The sequence below is a fragment of the Cebus imitator genome, unplaced genomic scaffold (genome assembly GCF_001604975.1).
Source record: "Cebus imitator isolate Cc_AM_T3 unplaced genomic scaffold, Cebus_imitator-1.0 Scaffold15, whole genome shotgun sequence".
Taxonomy (NCBI): domain Eukaryota; kingdom Metazoa; phylum Chordata; class Mammalia; order Primates; family Cebidae; genus Cebus; species Cebus imitator.
The window spans coordinates 10,571,201-10,591,452 of NW_016107330.1; the positions used below are offsets into that span (position 1 = coordinate 10,571,201).

Consider the following 20,252-nt stretch of genomic DNA (forward strand, 5'->3'; position numbering starts at 1 on the left):
AGAGACAGGGTTTCACCATTTTGGCCATGCTGGTCTTGAACTCCTGACCTCAAGTTATCCACCCCCCTTAGCCTCCCAAACAAGCTGTTACTTCTAAGTCCCATCCAAGAGTGGATGTTGAAATAGAATCCCCCTGAACCAGGAGGAGGAAGTGAACGTGTCCGGTGGGAATCTACTCTTGCTGCAAATGACATCCATCCTTGGCCAGTTGGGACCCACATAGTTAGTCCAGGAGCAAGGAAATCTGAAGCCGGGATTAGAGAAATGATTTTCTCAAAATGTCATAGAGGGCTGGGGCCAGAGTCAGTCTCCGGACTCAGATCTTAAGATTCCTAGTCCGATGTTCTTTCCACCACACCACCGACCTCCCTCATCAGAAAAAGAAACCTCATGTATGCTGAAGAATCAGAGGTTTCATGTGCTACCTCTTCCCGGAGTGCTTCTATTTTTAAAGGGGAACCCAGAAAGGACAGCAGCTTGGCGTTTCAGGCACGGGTAGTGGGTGCTGTTGAGCAGGATGACACCAAATGAGTGGCTACCCATTCTTCCTATAAGTGGGCGGGGATGAAATTGGGAGCATGGGTCAACTCTGGTGAGGTTTAAAGAAGATCTAGGGAAACAAAGGCCTCTTCCCAGGGTGGTCTAGAGTCTCTGTGCCATACGGTGACCCTGGGGACTGTCTGCTTCTCTGCAGGAGAGTTTGGCCATGGCCTGTGATAACATCCAGAGAATGAAGGCCGACATGGGTGGCACCAACATCCTTTCCCCTCTCAAGTGGGTCATCAGGCAGCCAGTGCACCAAGGCCACCCTCGGCTACTCTTCCTGATCACAGACGGCGCTGTCAACAACACGGGGAAGGTGCTGGAGCTGGTGCGAAATCACGCCTTCTCCACCAGGTCGGCCTAGGCTGCGGGTCTAGGCTCCATGACTCCAGTCTGCCGGGGCTGGGGCACCAGAGCCCAAGGGAAATATGGAAAATGCCAGAGGGAGAGGACGGGCCCCACAATTCCCATAGGACTTTGCTTCCAAGATAGTGTGGGCTGATTTCAAGTTCACTTTTTTCCCTCTCAAGTTCAGAAAGGGTGAGCTACCCATGCCTCTGCACATGACTCCTAAGAGCAACCCAGGGAGAGGTCCCACAGCCAAGGGAGAGGCTGCTCCCACTCTGTGCTCAGTGGGACTTGATGGGCTGTCTGTGGGTGAATCGATGGGTGTGAATGTGGGTGCCCCCTCATGGCCCCTCTTCCTTCTCCCTCTACCTTTACCTGAAGATAGGGCCAGCTCCAAGATCCTGCTGGGTCATGCCATGTCCCTTTCCCCATCAGGAGACAAAGATGCAGAGAAGATGAGACGTAATAGCCTCTCTTCTCACCTCCTTCAGGTGCTATAGCTTTGGAATTGGACCCAATGTCTGCCACAGACTGGTGAAAGGGCTGGCATCTGTGTCCAAGGGCAGTGCTGAGTTCCTGATGGAGGGAGAGCGGCTGCAACCCAAGGTAGGCAACAGAACGCCCACCGTCCCTTCTGATGCTGGAACCTCAGAGGCCCATACCAGTCATATGGCAACTCAGTGGTGAAACTGGGGATGTCACCCCAAATCTGAGCTCTCCACTGGGCCACATTGCACCCCGATGAAAACCAAAGAGACTTGTAAGCCACAGACCAGGCAACTCTTGAAGCAATGCCAGGATGCAGATCCCCTGGTATCCAGCCACTGGACACACGCTCCATCCACTGCTGGACAGGATGAGGCTCTTGAGAAATCTGCCACCTATATGGATTGGAGTTGTGTTTGAGGTCCGTATCTGGCCACATTCTTGAAGATGACAAATGGTGGCTCAGAAGAATCTAAAGAAGCCAGAAATAAAGGAGGTCGTAGTCTTCCTTCCATGTCCTGCACATTTGACATGAATAATCTAACCCTTAGAAAATCCCCTTGTCAGTCCAGTAAACAGAGACAGGGCTGGGGTAAAGAGTGAAGGGGTTTATTGGGAATGGTGTCTATGAAAGGTGGAAGAGGAGGAAGCAGGAAGAAAGCTCTTCAAGCCAAGAGGACGATCCAACAGCTGGGAAAGCAAAGTGGGAGCAGAATTGGACAAGAGGGCCTCAGACTGTGACTCCCTGGCAAGGTCTCAGCCATCCAGCGGGGAGCTCTGGAGCAAAGGTTGCCCATCAAAGTCTGCGACATGCTTAAATGACTGGGCTCTAGTGTCCCTGCCATGATGAATCATTGGCTGGGGGCTTCCAGGGAGAGATATGGTCTTGGCTCAAAAGCTGGGGTGCTGCATCTGGAAGCTGTCACTTAACTGCATTTCTTGCAAGAAGGAGGCATGGTCTTTCTTGAAGGGAGATTTGAAAGCTCACCTCTATAATTGCTACAGCTCTAAAGTCATTTTCTCCAGGTTTGCAGTACGGGACATCCAAGGAAATCAGTCTAGATGATGACCATAGCTGTCATTTACTGAACACCCACCACATGGCAGATACTTCAAATTCAGTATGGCAAATCCTTCAACTACATCCTCCCACTTTAACAGAAGGGGATAAAGGCCCAGAGAGACAAATGAACTTGCTCAAGATCATTATTCAGTCCATGCTCTGACACAAACCTGTGTGCCCTTGGGCTAGTCACTGCCCTACTTTGAGCCTCAGATTTTCTCATTTATAAAATGCTAAACTGGCCAGGCGCACAGTGGATCATGCCTGTAATCCCAGTACTTTGAGAAGTCTAGGCAGGTAGATGACCTGAGGCCAGGAATTTGAGACCAACCTGGCCAATTTGGTGAAACCCCATCTCTACTAAAAATACAAAAATGAGGCAGGAGTGGTGGTGGGTGCCTGTAGTCCTTACTACTGAGGAGGCTGAGGCAGGAGAATCACTTGAACCTGAGAGGTGGAGGTTGCAGTGAGCTATCATGCCACTGCACTCCAGCCTAGGCAACAAAGCCAGACTATGTCTCAAAATAAAATGAAAAGAAAATAAAATAAAAATGCTAAGCTTAGAAAAGGTGACAGCAAAGATCCTCTCCAACTCTGACATTCTAGGAGTCTAAGAAGCTCAGAGGTGTGCTCACTGATGGGCAAGTGAGGTGTGCTCACTGACAAGCCCTGCTGTCCCTTCTTCCCTGCTCCTACTGCCCACTAAGCTCATACTTACGTGGGCTTCTGTACACATCTCTTCTCACACATCCCCCAACCTGTGTTCTGACCCTGCCCTACAGATGGTCAAGTCCTTGAAGAAGGCCATGGCCCCAGTCCTGAGTGATGTGACTGTGGAGTGGGTCTTCCCCAAGACCACTGAGGTCCTGGTCTCACCCATCAGTGCCAGCTCCCTCTTCCCTGGAGAACGGCTGGTGGGGTATGGCATTGTCTGTGATGCTTCCTTACACATCTCTCATCCCAGATCTGTAAGTATCCTGGAAACTCCAGGGGTCCATGGGGGTCCAGAACCCATGCCTACAAATCATCCTTAGCTGGAAAGACTATTTGTGGCAGCTAGAAACTCATTGGAACTGGGTTTACAGTTGTAGGTTTACAGTTTACCCAGTTGAGGGTTACAGTTGCCAGGCCACAGGCATTCACTTACAGTGACATGGCTAAGGTAGATGCCACCATCCCAAAAATGTGGTTCTTAAGAGCCCCTGCAGTAGAACCACTTGGAGAACTTGTTTAAAATGCAGAGCTGTGGGAGGCCGAGACAGGAAGATCGCTTGAGGTCAGGAACTTAAGACCAGCCTGGTCAACAGGGTGAAACCCCATTGTCTCCTAAAAATACAACAAAATTAGCCAAGCATGATGGCAGGCACCTAGAATCCCAGCTACTCAGGAGTCTGAGGCAGGAGAATCACTTGAACCTGGGAGGCGGAGTTTGCAGTGAGCCAAGATCGTGCCATTGCACTCCAGCCCGGGTGACACAGTGAGACTCTGTCTTTAAAAAAAATAAATAAATAAATACATATCCCTAGCTTCCACCCAGGTCTGTTGAATAAGAATTCCCTAGGATAAAACCCAGGAAACTTCATTTTCCATCATCTCCCCTAAGTGATTTGTTCTTCAGTTCAAGAACAAATGCACTTCGATTTCCTTCACACACTCTAGTCAGCTCATATCTTCTTAGATGAGTTTGTCTTTTATTTCTTTACTTGGATGATTCGCTTGTCCATGGTGGTAGAAGTGGGTTAAAAGCCAAGAATTTCAGAAAGGGAGGTGAAATTCATGCTAAAATGTGAGAGATTGCCAAAGAAGCTGTTTCCTCACCTAACTTTCCTCTTTGACAAGTCTGTCCACTTTAAAGTGTTTCTTGTCTTGTTTTTTTTAAAAAAGAAGTCACAAACTCAATGTCTAGAGACATTGGGCAGGTGTGGAATGAATGAAATGGACTCGGTATAAAAATAAAAGGGGCCAGTGCTGTGATGGATAGCAGTTACCGCTGAGCTCACAGTTGGAGAGGCAATAAGGACTGGTGAGGAATATGGCAAACTGGTTAGCACACTGGCAAACCGTCTAAACTGGGCAGCCCCTACACAGCCCTAACAAAGTGTCATCATGCAGAAATGACAGCCCTATGTTAAATGTGTGTCTAATTTTTCAGGAGAAATTGGAACTTTATGTGAAAGCTCCAGATTTTTGAATGTTATAAAATGTTTTAAGAACTGTGATCAAGGTGATGGTTAATGTGTTGTGGAGAGTGGAGTGTTCAGCAGCAGGGAGAAAATGCTAAACAAAATGCTGGCCAAGTCCTTGCACAGTCCAGGCCTTCCTGGGAGGTCTAGAAGGCACGAGTTCATCAGCAGACCCTCTACTAGAAGGGACTGGATGCAGTCATCAAATCCATTCTCCTTTTCTTACTCAGTACAGGCAGAGTTTGCCCTGCTACTGGTAGGGATATTGAATAAAGAGGATCTTCACGTATTGTTGGTATAAATATAACTCGCCACAGCCCTCCTTGAAAGCACTCTAGAAATGACTAATAAAATTAGAGATAGGCTGGGCAAAGCCTGTAATCCCAGCACTTTGGGAGGCTGAGGCAGGGATCACCTGAGGTCAGGAGTTCGAGACCAGCCTGGCCAACATGGTGAAACCCTGCCTCTACTAAAAAAAAAAAAACAAATTAGCTGGGTGTGGCATCAGGCACCTGTAATCCCAGCTACTCTGGAGGCTGAGGCATGAGAATCGCCTGAACCTGGGAGGTGGAGGTTACAGTGAGCCAAGATCATGCCACTGCACTCCAGCCTGGGGGACAGGGCAAGACTCTGCCTCCAAGACAAAAAGAAAAATTAGAGATACACAAACTTTTCAACCCAGAAATCCCACTCCTAGGAGGCTATCCCATAAAAATAAAAGCAATGTAATGGATTTATATCCCAGGACTTACTGTAGCATTTTTTTTTGGTGACAAAAATGAATGGCCGCAAAATGAACGCTTAACAATAAGGGGCGGTAAAATGTTGTGTAGTCAGATGCTAAAAAGAATGGTTGGGGCCAGGCATAGTGGCTCACGCCTGTAATCCCAGCACTTTGGGAGGCCAAAGTGGGAGGATGGCTTGAGGCCAGGAGTTCAAGACCAGCCTGGGCCACCTACGGAGACCACTTCTCTACAAAACACAAAAATGTAAAAAATTAGCCAGACGTAGTGGCACGTGCTTGTAGCCCCAACTGTTCTGGAAGCTGAGGCAGGAGGATTGCCCGAGACCAGGAGGTGGAGGCTGCAGTGAGCTATGACTGTGCCGCCGCACTCCAGCCCAGGTGCAGTGTGGAGACCCTATCTTTAAACAAACAAACAAAAGAATAGTGGAAATGCAGAATTTCCAAAATGTTTTCAGTGCAAAATTCAAGATACTGCTAAGTGTAAGTAGTCTGGCGAGGTTTTTAATAAAACAAAACATGACCCCCAAAAGCTGATGTGTTATTTATACATGGGGGGGTCGGTATCCCTAACTTCCGCATTGCTTGAACAATGCAGAAGTTAGGGATACCGACCCCCCCCATGCAGTCAAAAATTCACGTACGACTTTTGACTCATTAAAAACTTAACTACTAATAGCCTACTGTTGACTGGATGCTTTATTGATAACATAAACAGTCAATTAACACATATTTTGTGGGTTATATGTATTGTATGCTGTATTCTTACAATAAAGTATGCTAGAGAAAATAAAATGTTTTTAAGAAAATCATAAGGAAGAGAAAATACATTTACTATTCATTAAGTGGAAGTGCATCATCAAGGTCTTCATTGTCATTGTCTTCACAGTGAGTAGTGGAGGAGGAGGGGTTGGTCTTGCTGTCTCAGAGGTGACAGAGGGAAGAAGTGGAGGAGGTGGACGGGGAACAAGAGGAGCTGACACTCAGTGTTAACTTTTATTGAAAAAAATCCACGTATAAATGGACCCATGCAGTTAAAACTTAGGTTGATCAAGAGTCAGCTGTATGTTTATATCACAGACAACAGAATGAGAGGAACAGATGGTTTATTTTGTGAATTTTTGTTACCTATTTGGAAACAGGAGTGGCATTTAGAATTACATTTAAAAATGTTTTAATGAAGTCAATAATTAAAAACATAACCTAAATGTTATGAAAAGATAATTCCATTCACCATCTCTTGAACAGAAGAGTATCTTAATACCCTAAACAAACAAAAAGCTTTCCCATTGAGCTGATTCTTCGGAGATGAAGGCCCCACCACCTGTGCTCACACCCCTTCCTCCCTGTGGAAGACGTTCCTGACCTCTAGCCTCACTCCTAGCCCTGTTTTCCCTACCTCCCTCCAGGACAAGAGGCAGCGGTACAGCATGCTGCACTCTCAGGAATTTGGCAGCTCCGTCTTCTACCACTCTCAGGATGAGGGACCCGGACCAGAAGGTGGAGACTGTGCCAAGAACTTGGGAGCACCCTTCATCCTGGGGCAGGCCAAGGATGCCCGGCTGGTCAGCAGAGACTCCGCGGCCAAGCACGGTTGGTCTACTGCTCTAATGATTGCTACCTGACGTTGAGCACTCACTATGTGCTAAGCGCTTGGTAAAAACCACCTCGTTGAATAGTTAGCAGCTGCAGAGGTGGGCACTGTTACACTCATTTGACAGATGAGGAAATTGAGACTTGGAAAATTTAAGCAACTTAGCTAAGCTCATAGAGCTCAAAACAGCTAGAGTACAGACAAAGAATCTAGATCTCTCTGACCCGAAGCCTCATTACGGTGTTAGTTTCCATTCAAAGGGTATTTACCCAATTCCCTACTAAGGTTAGGGGCTGAGGGCAACATGGGAAGCAAAGATGACTGGGCAAGTCCCCTGCCCTTCTAGAGCTTTCCATGTAGTGAGAGACACGTCTGGCACTACCTCTGATAGAAAGCAGAATGACAGGGTGCCAGGGATCCCTAGAAAATTTAACAAGCTATGGGAATCCCAGGAAAAATTAGCACATCTGCTAGAGGATATCAACAAAGACTTCACAAGGGGACTGCTTCCTAGAGGCAGGAAGGGAGAGGAGGTTCCAGGCAGCAGAACTGCCTGAGCAGCAGTGTGGAGAGTGTGACACTTAGAACGCACACACACAATTGGCTTCTGATCTAGTGCGTTTGGCCCACTTTGTACCTTTTATTTTATTTTATTTTATTATTTTTGAGACAGAGTCTCGGCCTGTCACCCAGGCTGGAGTGCAGTGGCATGATCTTGGTTCACTGCAACCTCTGCCTTTTGGGTTCCAGCAATTCTCTTGCCTCAGCCTCCCTAACAGCTGGGACTACAGGTGCACACCACCATGCCTGGCTAATTTTTGTATTTTTTGTAGAGATAGGGTTTCACCATGTTGCCCAGGCTGGTCTGGAACTCCTGGCCTCAAATGATCCACCCACCTCGGCTTCCCACAGAGCTGGGATTACAGAGATGTGAGCCATCACACCCAGGCACTTTGTACCTTTTAAAAGAAGCAGCAGGTGGAGTAGCTGGGAAGCTAGGCTAGGGCCAGATCTGGCAAGGCTCTGGATGCCAGGGGAGGCACCTGCACATTCTTCAGTAGGCAAGCGATGGAGAACATGAGATGCTTCCAAACAGGAAAGGGGGATGCAAGCCCCTCTCTTTCCCTGCTGTCCCACTCTGATAGTTCCCCATCACTATCCTTGTCCAGATCTGAACCTCTCCCAGCGACGGAGGGCATACAGCACCAACCAGATCACCAATCCCAAGCCCCGCCCAAGGGCTACCACGGCGAGTGACCCCATGCCAGCTGCCAGGAGATACCCACTGCGGAAAGCCAGGCTGCAGGACCTCACCAACCAGACCAGCCTGGATGTCCAGCGGTGGCAGATTGATTTGCAGGTACCCAAGCAGGGCAGTTTAGGGAGGAGCTGGGGAAGGTGACAGACAGGGGAGAGCTGTGTCCCCTGCTTCAACCACAGGACAGAGCCATCCACAACTTACACTGCTAAGTGAGTCACTTCCTTTCTCCTTTCTTAGCCCTTCATCTGCCTAACCTCTGAGTACATCTTCCAAATCAGGACATCCGCCGGTCAATAAGCTCACTCGTTCCCTGTACACACACTGCCCAGTTGACAAGGAACATTTCCATGCGCTCTTTCATTTGACTTTATAGCACCCCTGGGGAAGGAGAGAGCTTAGGGGCCTACCTTGGCTCAATACAGATGTGGAAATTGAGGGCCAGAGAGGTAGGGCACTTATCCAGGGTCACACAGCCAGTCAGAGGATTGCAACCTGCCTAACCTTTGAAAGACCCCCTGCCTTGAAAGCCTTTTATTCCCTCTCTATTGAACTGCACCTCCTACAAATCCCAGGGGCAGACAGGTTTTTTTTGTTTGTTTGTTTGTTGAGATAGCACCTTGCTCTGTTGCCCAGGCTGGAGTGCAGTGGTGCCATCTCTGCTCACTGCAACCTCCACCTCCTGGGTTCAAGCAATTCTCATGCCTCAGTCTCCCAAGTAGCTGGGATTACAGGCATGCACCACCACATCTGGCTAATTTTTGTTTTGGTTTTTTTTTGTGTTTTGTTTTTGAGATGGAGTTTCACTCTTGTTGCCCAGGCTGGAGTACAATGGCACGATCTCAGCTCACTGTAACCTCCGCCTCCTGGGTTCAAGCGATTGTCCTGCCTTAGTCTCCTGAGTAGCTGAGATTACAGGCACATGCCACCATGCCCAGCTAATTTTTCTATTTTTGGTACAGACAAGGTTTCACCATGTTGGCCAGGCTGGTCTCTAACTCCTGGCCTCAGGTGATCCGTCCACCTCAGCCTCCCAAAGTGCTGGGATTACAGGCATGAACCACCATGCCCGGCCTAATTTTTGTATTTTTAGTAAAGACAGGGTTTTGCCATATTGCCCAGGCTGGTCTTGAACTCCCAGGTTCAAGTGATCTGCCTGCCTCAGCCTCCCAAAGTGCTGGGATTACAGAGGTGAGCCACCATGCCTGGCAGCAGAGAGAATTTGAGAGTTAGAAAGCCACAGTAGGAGTGGTCACCCACTGTCCTGCCAGGCCAGGGTCTCTCAGCCTCAGCACCATGGACATGATAATTTTATATCATAGGGGCAATTCTGTGCGCTGTGGAACATTTGGTGGCATCCCTGGCCTCTTCCCACTAGAGGCCAGGAACAGCACCATGATAACCAAAAATGTTTGCAGACATTGCCAAATGTCCGCTGGGGAGCACAATCGCCTGGATGAGCACCATTGTCCTAAACCAAATTGTGGTTTAATCCATTTTATGAAGAATGGGCTTGGCCGGGCACAGTGCCTCATGCCTGTAATCTCAGCACTTTAGGAGGCCAAGGCAGGCAGACTGCTTGAGCCCAGGAGTTCCAGACCAGTCTGGGCAACATGGCAAAAGCCTGTCTCTACAAAAAATACAAAAATTAGCAGGGCGTGGTGACACATGCCTGTAATCCCAGCTACTCTGGAGGCTGAGGCAGGAAGATCACTTGAGCCCAGGAGGCAGAGGTTGCAGTGAGCTGAGACGGCACCACTGCACTCCAGCCTGGGTGACAGAAAGAGACCCTGTCCCAAACAAAACAAACAAACAAAAGAATGGGCTTTATGTAGATCTGTCATTGTAAGGCTGTGGTTCCATAAAAGCAGGCTTTCGCTCTCCCTGAATGCCCCCTCCCACTTCTAACCACCACCCCCATCCCTCCCTGCCTCCACTTACACATAAGCCCATTCTCTAAGGGTAGGGACACTGCCATCTTATCCCTGGGGGTCCTTCTCTGTCCTTAGTGAGGGACCACTTGATGCAATCGGAAGGCAACTGGCTCTGCCGTCTGGCTGCCTCTGTTCCTCAAACATGTCACTCAACTCTCCGAGCCCCAGCTGCCTCATCTACCAAATGGGGAGAGTAGCTCAGGCACATGATGAGCTGCCATCCATCAAAAGATAGGTATTGAGAGCCAACTCTAAGTGGAGGACTCTTCCAGGCATTGGCTGATAAAAGACGCAGTGCCTGGCCCAGCACCTGGCACACAGCAGCCATCCTTTGCTGGCAGTGCTACTTGGTGAGAGCTCTGGACAGGCTGGTGCCCCTTTACTTCTTTCCTGCATGCTCCTTAGCTATTGAGACTCATCTCTGCTTATCTCTCACCCCCATCCTGCCTGGCTTCTTCCCCAACCTGATTCTCTCTTATGCATGCACACACAACACACTTCTATATGCACACACATACACACACACACACACTCCATGCACCCTCTGGCTGGGTGAAAGCCTGGATCTTAGACTCATCTGTTGCTATGGAAACCTTACCAGCTTCAGTTGCTCTCTGTGACCTGGTGTGGTGTTGATGGTGAAGCAAGGCTAGGGGAAGCCTGGTGTTTGGGCAAGGAGTGGAAGGTAGGGATCCCCTGGGGCTTAGCAGCCCTGGCTGGGGTCATCCTGGGAGTGACCAGTCCCCTCCTTCTCCCACATCCTTGTACCATTCCTAGGACCTCTGGCTCAGAAAGACAGAAAGGCAGCCCCCATTTAACGGGGAGGCACAGTCCCCCTCCTAATAAATACTTGATAGGGATGGAAAAGCCCCCATGGTTAACTGTTCATTGGCCAAAAAGACTCTGTTGCACCTGACAGTGACTTTACTTCCTCAGCCCCTCCCCCTGCCAGGGGATGTATATGGTCCCAGAGGCTCGAAATTCGTTTTTAATTAATTTAATATTCTTCAATTACAAAAGCGGTATATACTCAGTGTTTGCAAGAAAAATACTCAAACAATTCAGTCAGGTATAAAGTACAAATAAAAGCCCCCCTTCCCTGTTCCCAGACCCACTTAGTTTTGAGTGTTTCCTTCTAGAAATATTAATATGACACATAAAAACACATACACAGTACATGTGTGTATTTTTGATAATCACATATACAAGCTGCTCTCCAACTTACTTTTCTAAGGTCTTTTAAATTCACTTTTCAAAAATAAATAACAGTGCACTATATTTATTTAAAAAGTGAATTTAATTACCCTTTTTGGTGAACAGTTCTGAGACTTGACAAACGTATATGGTCATGTAATCATCGCCACAATGAAGATACAGAACAATCATAATTTGCTATTTTAAAATAAATTTTATCTTGGACATCTTTTCACTTTGGCATGAAGAAAGCTACTTCTTTATTTTCAATGCTGTGTGACCTTCCATTGCATGGGCTATACCAGAACTTATTTGCCAACTTCGACTGATGCCAACCCCAACTGATTTCGACAGTTTCCAGATTTTTACTTTTACAAACAATACCGCAACAAACAGTACTTGCATATCAATTGTTGCGCTCCTGTGTATTTTCACAAGATCAAATTCCTGAAAGTGGAATTGCCAGATCCAAAGGGCTTGTGCATTTCCATTGAGAGCACATTGCTAAATTGTTCTCCTACAACTGTGTACCCACTTACGTTAGCACTGACAGTCCATGAAAGACTCTGTCTTTCCATTGACCACAGGTGTGCCATCAAACATTTAAATATTTGCCAATCTGCAAGATGGAAAAAAGTCATAAACTTGTTTTAATTTACATTGCTTAAAGTTTTCATGAGACTGAGCATTTTTTCATGGGTTTATTTGATACTTTGCTATAAAGTGCCTGCAAATACCCTTAACACATTATTCTATTAAGTTTGTCTTTTCGGCCAGGCATGGTGGCTCATGCCTGTAATCCCAGCACTTTGGGAGTCCGAGGCGGGCAGGTCATGAGGTCAACAGATTGAGGTCATCCTGGCCAACATTGTGAAACCCCATCTCTACTAAAAATACAAAAATTAGCTGGGCACGGTGGTGCGTGTCTGTAGTCCCAGCTACTCAGGAGGCTGAAGCAGGAGAATCGCTTGAACCTGGGAAGCGGAGGTTGCAGTGAGCTGAGACTGTGCCACTGCACTCCAGCCTGGCAACAGAGCGAGACTCCAGCTCAAAAAAAAAAAAAGTTTGTCTTTTCCCCCAGTGATTTATAAAAGCTTCTTGAAAATGATCTTTGTTATGTCTATGACAAATGTATTTCTCCATTTATCCCTTGCCTTTTCATGTCTGTTTGTACCAGCACAAGAATAGATAGATTAAATCAACAAAACAGAACAGAAAGTCCATAAATAAAACCAACTGTGCATGAAAGCTTTGTTGGGATAGAGGTAGGAAACTGACTAAACTGCAGGGATTCAGATGGAAAAACCACATTCAGTAAATGGTGAGATTGGTACCATTTGGAAAATCAAGAAAAAGCGGATTCCTTTCTCCTTAGTCCAAAACAAATTTCATGTAAATCAAAGATTTAAACACACAAACAAACAAAATGAAATCCCAAAAATTCTAGAATATTTTTTGAGTGAGAAAGACCTTTTAAGTATGGCATATGGGAAGACATAAGGAAAAAAGGTTGATAATTTTAACTATACACAAAAAAAGTTTAAACTTTATGGCAAGAAGAAAAAAGTGGGTTTAGAATTATCCATGGTGTGTGATTTTCCATGGCTTTCCATGGTTTGGAGTTTATCCACGGCTTAGGATTATTACTGTTGATGTTTCTCATGAGTAATGGACACTAGGTCATGTGTCCCTGAGTACTGGAGGGGCAGTGCCCAGAAGGAGCTGCCGTGCCCCAGGTGAGAGCTGGTGGTGGCGGGAGGGCGGGGGGTGGGGGCAGAAGGAAGGAGTGTCCAGCCACCAGGAGCTCTGTCCCCTTCCCCTCCCCCTCCCCCTCCTTCTCCCCCTCCTCCTCCTCCCATTCTCCTCTTCTATCCCTAGCCCTTACTGAACAGTGGTCAGGACCTGAACCAGGGCCCCAAGCTCCGTGGTCCAGGGGCCCGAAGACCCTCTCTGCTGCCCCAAGGCTGCCAGCCCTTCCTGACCGGGGGCCAAGAGACCCAGGCCTGGAGCCCTGTGAGGGAGCAGGATCCTGGGTCCAGCCTGAAGGCTGCCTCTAACAGCCAAAGCCCGGGAGATCTGGGTAAGTGACCACAGGGTTCAGGACCTGACTGGGGACAGGGAAGAATCCTTGGCTGTGGTTCAACTTCAGATGGCAGGCCCACAGGGCAGATGCCTGGGTCTGTCCCCTTGGGGTCTGCTGCGGCTCACCCCTTTCTGAGGACCTCACCAATCCCACGCTTCCCCAATCACCCTGGTTCTTGGGTGGCCTGTAAGGCTGCAGCTCCGTTCTCTGTGCCCCTGTCCCACCCCATCCTGTCTGGCCCCCTCAGCCATTGGCCTCCTGGGAGGTGGATCTGTCCTCCCTGGGGACAAGCCCATGCCACCCTCACCCCCAGCTGTCCTCGGAAAGGAGTTGGAGTTGTCTGTTCCCTGGGGAGATGGAGGGGGTTGTACTTGCTTAGGAGTATCTGCTCCCTGGGGAGGGATGATGTTCCCTGGGAGTTGGCCGTCTGTCCCCCAGGTCAGCGCTTGGCCCTCTTGTCCCTCTGCCCGCAGAGCCGTCCCATCACCCCTCTGTCTTCGAAAGAGAGCTGTCCTCGGACTGGGAGCCCCCAGCCGAGTCCCAGGAGCAAGCCAGTCCCAGCAGGCCCGCCACCCCGGGCCCGGTAGTCGGCAAGGCTCTGGTCAAAGGCCTGCGCGACAGCAAACGCCTGCAGTGGGAGGTGAGCTTCGAGCTGGGGTCCCCCAGCCCGGAGCAGAGCAGCGCGCGCGATGCCGACCTGTGGGGCGAGACCTTCCACCACCTGGCTGCCCGCGCCATCATCCGCGACTTCGAACAGCTGGCGGAACGCGAGGGCGAGATAGAGATTGGTGAGCGCCGCGGGCCGCCTCCAGAAGACCCGCCCCCCTACAGCCGCGCCCCCTTCCTCACCCACCCCTCGTGATCCTTCCAGCCCCCCGTAGTCCGCCCACCTCCTTCCTGGGTCCTGCCCCACCCTCTCCTCACAGCCCCGCCCAGTGCTCCGCCCACTCTCCCTATGACCCTCCCACCTCCTTCCCCGCCCCGGGCCCCACTCTCGCCCCATCCCCTCATCACAGCCGTTCCCAGTGCCCTGCCCATCCCCTGTGGCCCGCCCACCCCTTACCCCCTGCCATGGCCCGTCCCCACCTCCATGGTCGTCCCACCTCCTTCCCTGTCCCGGCCCCCACCCTGTGCCCGCCCACTTCCCCCAGGACCCGCCCCTCCTCACAGCCCCGCCCACTGTCCCACCCACTCGCCTACCCGGCCTCCAGGCCCCGCCCCCTCCCCATTGTGCTCAGTGCCTTGGCTCATTCCCTACCCCCGCCCCAGGATCAGCACCTATTCTCTGGCTCTAGCCCCCTTCGTCTCCCCACAGCCCACTGTTCCCCCACTCCACCTCACACCGCAGCCTGCAGGTGCCTTCCCTCACTCACAATCGCCCTTCCCGTCACACCCACCTACCAACCTACACACTCACAGCCCAGGGCTCCATTCCATTCCCTCCAAGATCCACCCTCTTCCCCCTGCCTCCGAGTAAGTGACCCTCTCCCCATCCCTGGGCTCTTCCACCCCCATGCAGTGATCCCTCCTCTTCTCTCCCGCCTCATTCCTCTCTCCTACGGGCCCCGCATTTCCTAGTGCTTCTCTCCTGCAGCAACCCCTGTAGGGCTCCAGACACAGAACAATGGCCACAGCCCACACCTTTCCCCAGCGCCCCCAGTCCAGGGGCTCCACGCACTCACTCATCATGCCTTTATTTACTGTGGATCTGTGGGGGCCAGGTTCCCACTGGGCCCGGTAAACGCAGCTGAACAGCCCAGTGAAAAAGCAATCTCCATCTCTTTCTTACCCATGAGTGCTTGACAAACTAGCAGGGAAGCCAGCATTAATCAAATCATTACACAGATAATTAATTGAGTGCATTTGTCCTAAGTGCTATTAAGAAAAAAGACACGGATCCAAGAGATTGTATAACAGAGATGTAGGGGAGCTAATTTAGTACAGGAATTGGGGCGGACTTCACTGAGAAAGTGACTGGTGGGATCTTGATGGAACACACTTGGAGAATAGAAATATAAATAGAGAACGGTTATATCATTTCTTTGTTGTGGGTTTCTGCTTTATTTCTATAATAATATTATTTTGTTTATATTTTACTTGCATTTTTGTATTGTATGTGTTACTTTCTTCCACCTTACAGTTTACAAAGCACTTGTCTACCCTTCATCTTGGCTCCTCACTCAGCCTTCTGGAGGCAGCAAGCCACCAACACTGCTCACCTGTTCAAAGGGAAGGGATTGGGCTTTGGGGTCAGGCCACCCTGAGTCCAGATCTCAGATCCATTCCTAACTTGCTATGTGACCCTAAGCTCACCAGTCTCCTCTGATTTGCAATGTCCTCAGCAGTTAAATGGGTCAGATCAGTAGTCCCCATTCCGCAGCCAGCGGACCTATGAAGTTTTACAGCAACGTTCCCATTAGACATCTGCAAAATTAAAGTACAAAATACAGACAACATACCGGGTTGAGTGTTTTTAAAAATAAAACTATGGTTATTTAAAGGAAGTATCTGTCTTTTATTCTGAGACAATGGCTTACATTTTTACATTAAAATATCCTTTATTTTGTGAAATGATGACGTGAAATGATGGTGGTTTTAAAAAATATATATATATAGTTAGCAAGTTGGCAAACTCTTGATTGTAAAGACTTAACCCCAAAGATGGGGACCACTGGTTGAGCCCCGCTTTTAGCTTCCAACGCTTCTGTGTCAGGGAAGACTTTCTGAGTCCACACAGTGACCTCAGTTTCTCCCTCCACAGGGTCCAACCGCCGCTACCAGGTGAACGCTGTGCACACCAGCAAAGCCTGCAACATCATCAGCAAATACACAGCCTTCGTGCCTGTGGATGTGAGCAAGAGCAGGTACCTGCCCACCATGGTGGAGTACCCCAGCTCTGGTAAGGCAGGTGAGCGGCAGGGCACTCCTGGGAGCCAAGCAGCCCCTGTGGACTGGGGGATGGGGCTGAGATACAAAGGACCACAGACCAACAGGGAGGGGTGTGAGACAGAGCCTAGAAGCAGAAAGACCCCCAGTGGATGATTTGGCTGCCGGGGAGTGGGAGCCCCGGGGCCTCATCCCACTGCTCTGCAGAAACTGTGAAATCACCCCACTCCCTTTTCTCTACCACATGAAAATGATTTTTATTGCATTTCTTCAATTGGGACAATATGTGCTCATTATAGAAAATTCCAAACTATCAAAAGATATAAAATTTAAAAAATAACTAAGACGGACAGTCATCCAAGAGTGTATATTAGTTACTTGCTTATTGTGACCATCCTTCCAGACTTCTTTCTATGGATATCAACATGTAGAGAAATCAAAAGACAGATCATTTTACATGAATTGGATTATTCTAATATGTGCTATATTTTACAAAATATGAGTGCAGAAAGTGTCACTCCATGAACTGAATCTATATATTTTAATAGCTGTAGCATATTCCCCTAGAGGGAGCTGCCGTCCTCAGAATAGCCAATTAGTGTTCCAAAGCACTTTGTATATATTTTCAATTCTTTAATCCTCAAAACAGCTCTACAAACTAGACACTTATCATCCCCATTTTAGAGATGGAAAACAGAGGCAGAAGTCACTTTCCTAAGGTCTCACAGCCACGATGGGCTGGAGCCAGGCTTTACATTCATTGCCCTGGCTCTGGATTATGCATTCTCTCCCACTCCTTTCTACTGCCTCCGAAAATTTATTGCAACCTTTTAAAATCTATTTAGACCTTTAGGTTATTCCCCGTTTGGTTATTGTAAATGATACTGTAAAGAACATCTTTGTGCATCTGTCTGGTTATCTCCTCAGGGTTAATTAATTCTTAGAAGTAGGACTGCCGTGTCAAGAGGATGCCCATTTAAAATTTCCGTGTATGTTACCAAACTGCCCCCTCACCACCCCAAACACTATTCCAATGTCCATCCTCTCCAATACTGAATATTGTTTATCTTTCTAAACACTGCCATATTTGAGAAGAGAAGCTCTCTTTTGTCGTTTTTTTTTTTATTGAGATACTTTTTGTGTTTATGAACTATTTGTGCTTTTTTTGTTTTAAGTTACATTTCCCTGTCGTTTGTGGTCACCCATCCCCTGCCCTCTTTTCTTTTTTTTAAGCCGACCTCCAGAAAGCATTGTGTTTGGAAATAAAATATGTCCTCCCTAATTATACCTGTTCCCCTTTTCTTATCTGTGGTATCAAAATGATCAGCTATCCATCCCACCCTCCTCAACTGCTGTCATTTCAAGCAATGGAGTGGCCATTTTATCAGGCTGTTGCCTTACTCATGTTGCAAGGATGACCATTCCTTCCACCCTTCTCTGACCAGCCTGTTAGCATCTGTAGCCACAGCCAGGGAAGTCAAGGACCTGGCCCATATCTTAACCAAAGTCCCAGAGACCCCTAAGAGCTGGATCAGCACTTCCCCAACTGTGTTCCAAGAAACTAGAACTCTAGTTTCATGTCCTATGAATAGCCATCCAGAATAAAAATAGAGAATACCAGATTAGGAAATACAGTTAAGAACCACTGGATTAGATAAAGCCGAAAAGCTTTCTTTACTGCAGAACTTCTCAGAGCCTTTAATATGTTAATATACATCAAGAGGCTCAGAGAATGGGCTACAGTATGCAGCTTCTCCAAAACTTATTCCCCAAACAACTCTAATTTTTAAGGGAAAACTTATAGACTAGCGTTCTCTGAGAATGGAGGAGTTCCCTAAAACATACTTTAGAATGTTGTAACTTCTTCTTCTTCTTTCTTTGAGGGAGTTTTGCTCTGTTGCCCAGCTTAGAGTGCAGTGGCACAACCACAGCTCACTGCAATCTTGAACTCTTGGGCTCAAGTGATCCTCCCACCTCAGCCTCCCAAGTAGCTGGGACTACAGGCACGCGCTACCACACCCACCTAATTTTTAAATTTTTTTTGTAGAGATAGGGTCTCGATATGTTACCCAGTCTGATCTTGAACTCCTGGGCTCAAGTGATCCTCCCATCTCAGCCTCCTGAAGTGCTTACATTACAGACATGAGCCACCCTGCACAGCCCAAGGTGCTGCCACGTCATCTCTTTTCCATCCACCCCTCTTGGTGATGCCCTGGGATTGAAGGGGCCTGCCCTGTGGGAGGGGTAAGATCTCTGTGCATCTGTCTGGTTATCTCCTCAGGGTTAATTAATTCTTAAAAGTAGGATTGCAATGAGTTGGGACATGGGTCTCTGAGACAGTAAACAGAGAAGAACAGAGTGTTCCTGAGAAAACTGGGCTTTTAACTTCCTAGAAAACATTGTGGCTTCTTGAACATTCTCTCATAGTATCAACCCGGCAAGGTAGATATCATTATCCCCGTTTTCCAGATAAGCAGACCGTGGCTCAGTGGGGTCTGCACCCATCCAGCTGGAAACAGATGGGGCTAGGCCTCACACTGGGTCTTTCTGACTCTAAAGTTCATGGTCTTACCTTGTATAATGCCTTCCTGCCTTTGGATAATTGAGAGATTGAAGACAGAATCATTCCTGTCAGCCTTGGGGGAGAGGCCAAGGACTGGCACATTTGTACCCAACCACCCGCTTCCCTTTGTCTTCCGTGAAGGAGATCCGTGGATGGTGAGCTCTCGGACCCTGATCCAGCAGTGGAGGGGCACCTCTTCTGGCTTCAGACGGTCGCAGACCATGCTTGGAAAAGACTCGGCCGCAGGAGATGGCAAATTTCAGACCCTAAGTAAGAGCCACCTCGGGCACTTTCGGAAGCCTGGGCCCCTGAGGTTACCGCATCCTCCTGTCCAAGGCCCCAGGGCCTCTCTCTGAGTCTGCACTGCGGGCTTAGGCAGGCCCTGGGCTGAGCCAGGCTCCCTGAGGCCTAAGAGGCACAGAGGGGCTCAGTAGGACCCCAGCACACCACCACTGACACAGCTCTCTCTTTGCCAGGGAGTGGCACCGCCTCCCCTCCCCTTCCAAGGTCTGCTGACCCTGCCTCCAGCCTCTGAGTCCTCCGAGGCACCAACTGCCAGGAAACTTAATAAACAAGGGAAAAAGCGAAGAACGAAGAGGCAGTCCCATCTGCTTGGGTCCCACCATCTGTTTCTTTCAGGATTCCCAGCAGCCTCCTTTGAGCCGTCACCTGGTTTCATTGTGCCTGCAGCTTGCTCCTTGAAGAGCCAGCATTTGACCTTTCTTGACCTTGCACTAGTTCCGAGGATGGCTTTAACCCTCTGTGTCCTGCATGGATGTGTCTTTCTGTCTCTCTAAAGACAGCCTCACTGCTGTACTCATCCTAACCCCTTTCTAGGTACCCTCACATGCACAGTGAGGATCTCCCGCCTTTTGCTGTGCAGGGTGAAGACATCAGAGGTCCCACCTGGCCACGAGCCCAGCCACCCAGACCATAAGAAGCTTTTATTCCAGGTCCTAGAAAGTGCTCACAGACATTGATGGGTTTTAAAACAAAAACAAAAACAGAACACAGTGTGAGGAACTCTTCAGAATCAAAGCGTTCTGCCAACTTCTTGGTCTCTTTGGCCTCTAAATCCCAGGAGAACCAGCTCCATCCCAGAGCCAAGCTGAGCTTCCAGTCTTCGGGAAATTGCCGATCTATACCTTCCTTTCTCCAAAGCTTAGCTTTCGGTGGCCCAGGGCTTCCATCAAAATCATAAATCCTTTATTTTCTTCCATCCTTCCTTCCTTCCTTCCCTTCCTTCCCTCCCTCCCTCCCTCCCCCCCTTCCTCCCCCCCTTCCTTCCTTCCCTCCCTTCCCTCCCTCCCCCCTTCCTTCCTTCCATCCTTCCTTCCTTCCTTCCCTTCCTTCCTTCCTTTCCTTCCCTCCCTTC

At 48.7% G+C, this 20,252-nt stretch overlaps 1 protein-coding gene across 4 annotated transcripts in view; it reads left to right on the plus strand.

Annotated features, from left to right (window-relative positions):
* Positions 1 to 20,252, plus strand: part of VWA5B1 (von Willebrand factor A domain containing 5B1) — a 76,332-nt gene that overhangs the window by 46,881 nt on the left and 9,199 nt on the right. For all 4 annotated transcript variants that reach the window (XM_037730449.1, XM_017506352.2, XM_017506368.2 and 1 more), the window contains exons 10-18: positions 695 to 897; positions 1,383 to 1,497; positions 3,223 to 3,408; positions 6,775 to 6,958; positions 8,129 to 8,319; positions 13,224 to 13,425; positions 13,902 to 14,216; positions 16,190 to 16,336; positions 19,019 to 19,147. In XM_037730449.1, coding sequence (XP_037586377.1) covers positions 695 to 897; positions 1,383 to 1,497; positions 3,223 to 3,408; positions 6,775 to 6,958; positions 8,129 to 8,319; positions 13,224 to 13,425; positions 13,902 to 14,216; positions 16,190 to 16,336; positions 19,019 to 19,147 — 1,672 coding nt within the window. The remainder of the gene's footprint in view (positions 1 to 694; positions 898 to 1,382; positions 1,498 to 3,222; positions 3,409 to 6,774; positions 6,959 to 8,128; positions 8,320 to 13,223; positions 13,426 to 13,901; positions 14,217 to 16,189; positions 16,337 to 19,018; positions 19,148 to 20,252) is intronic.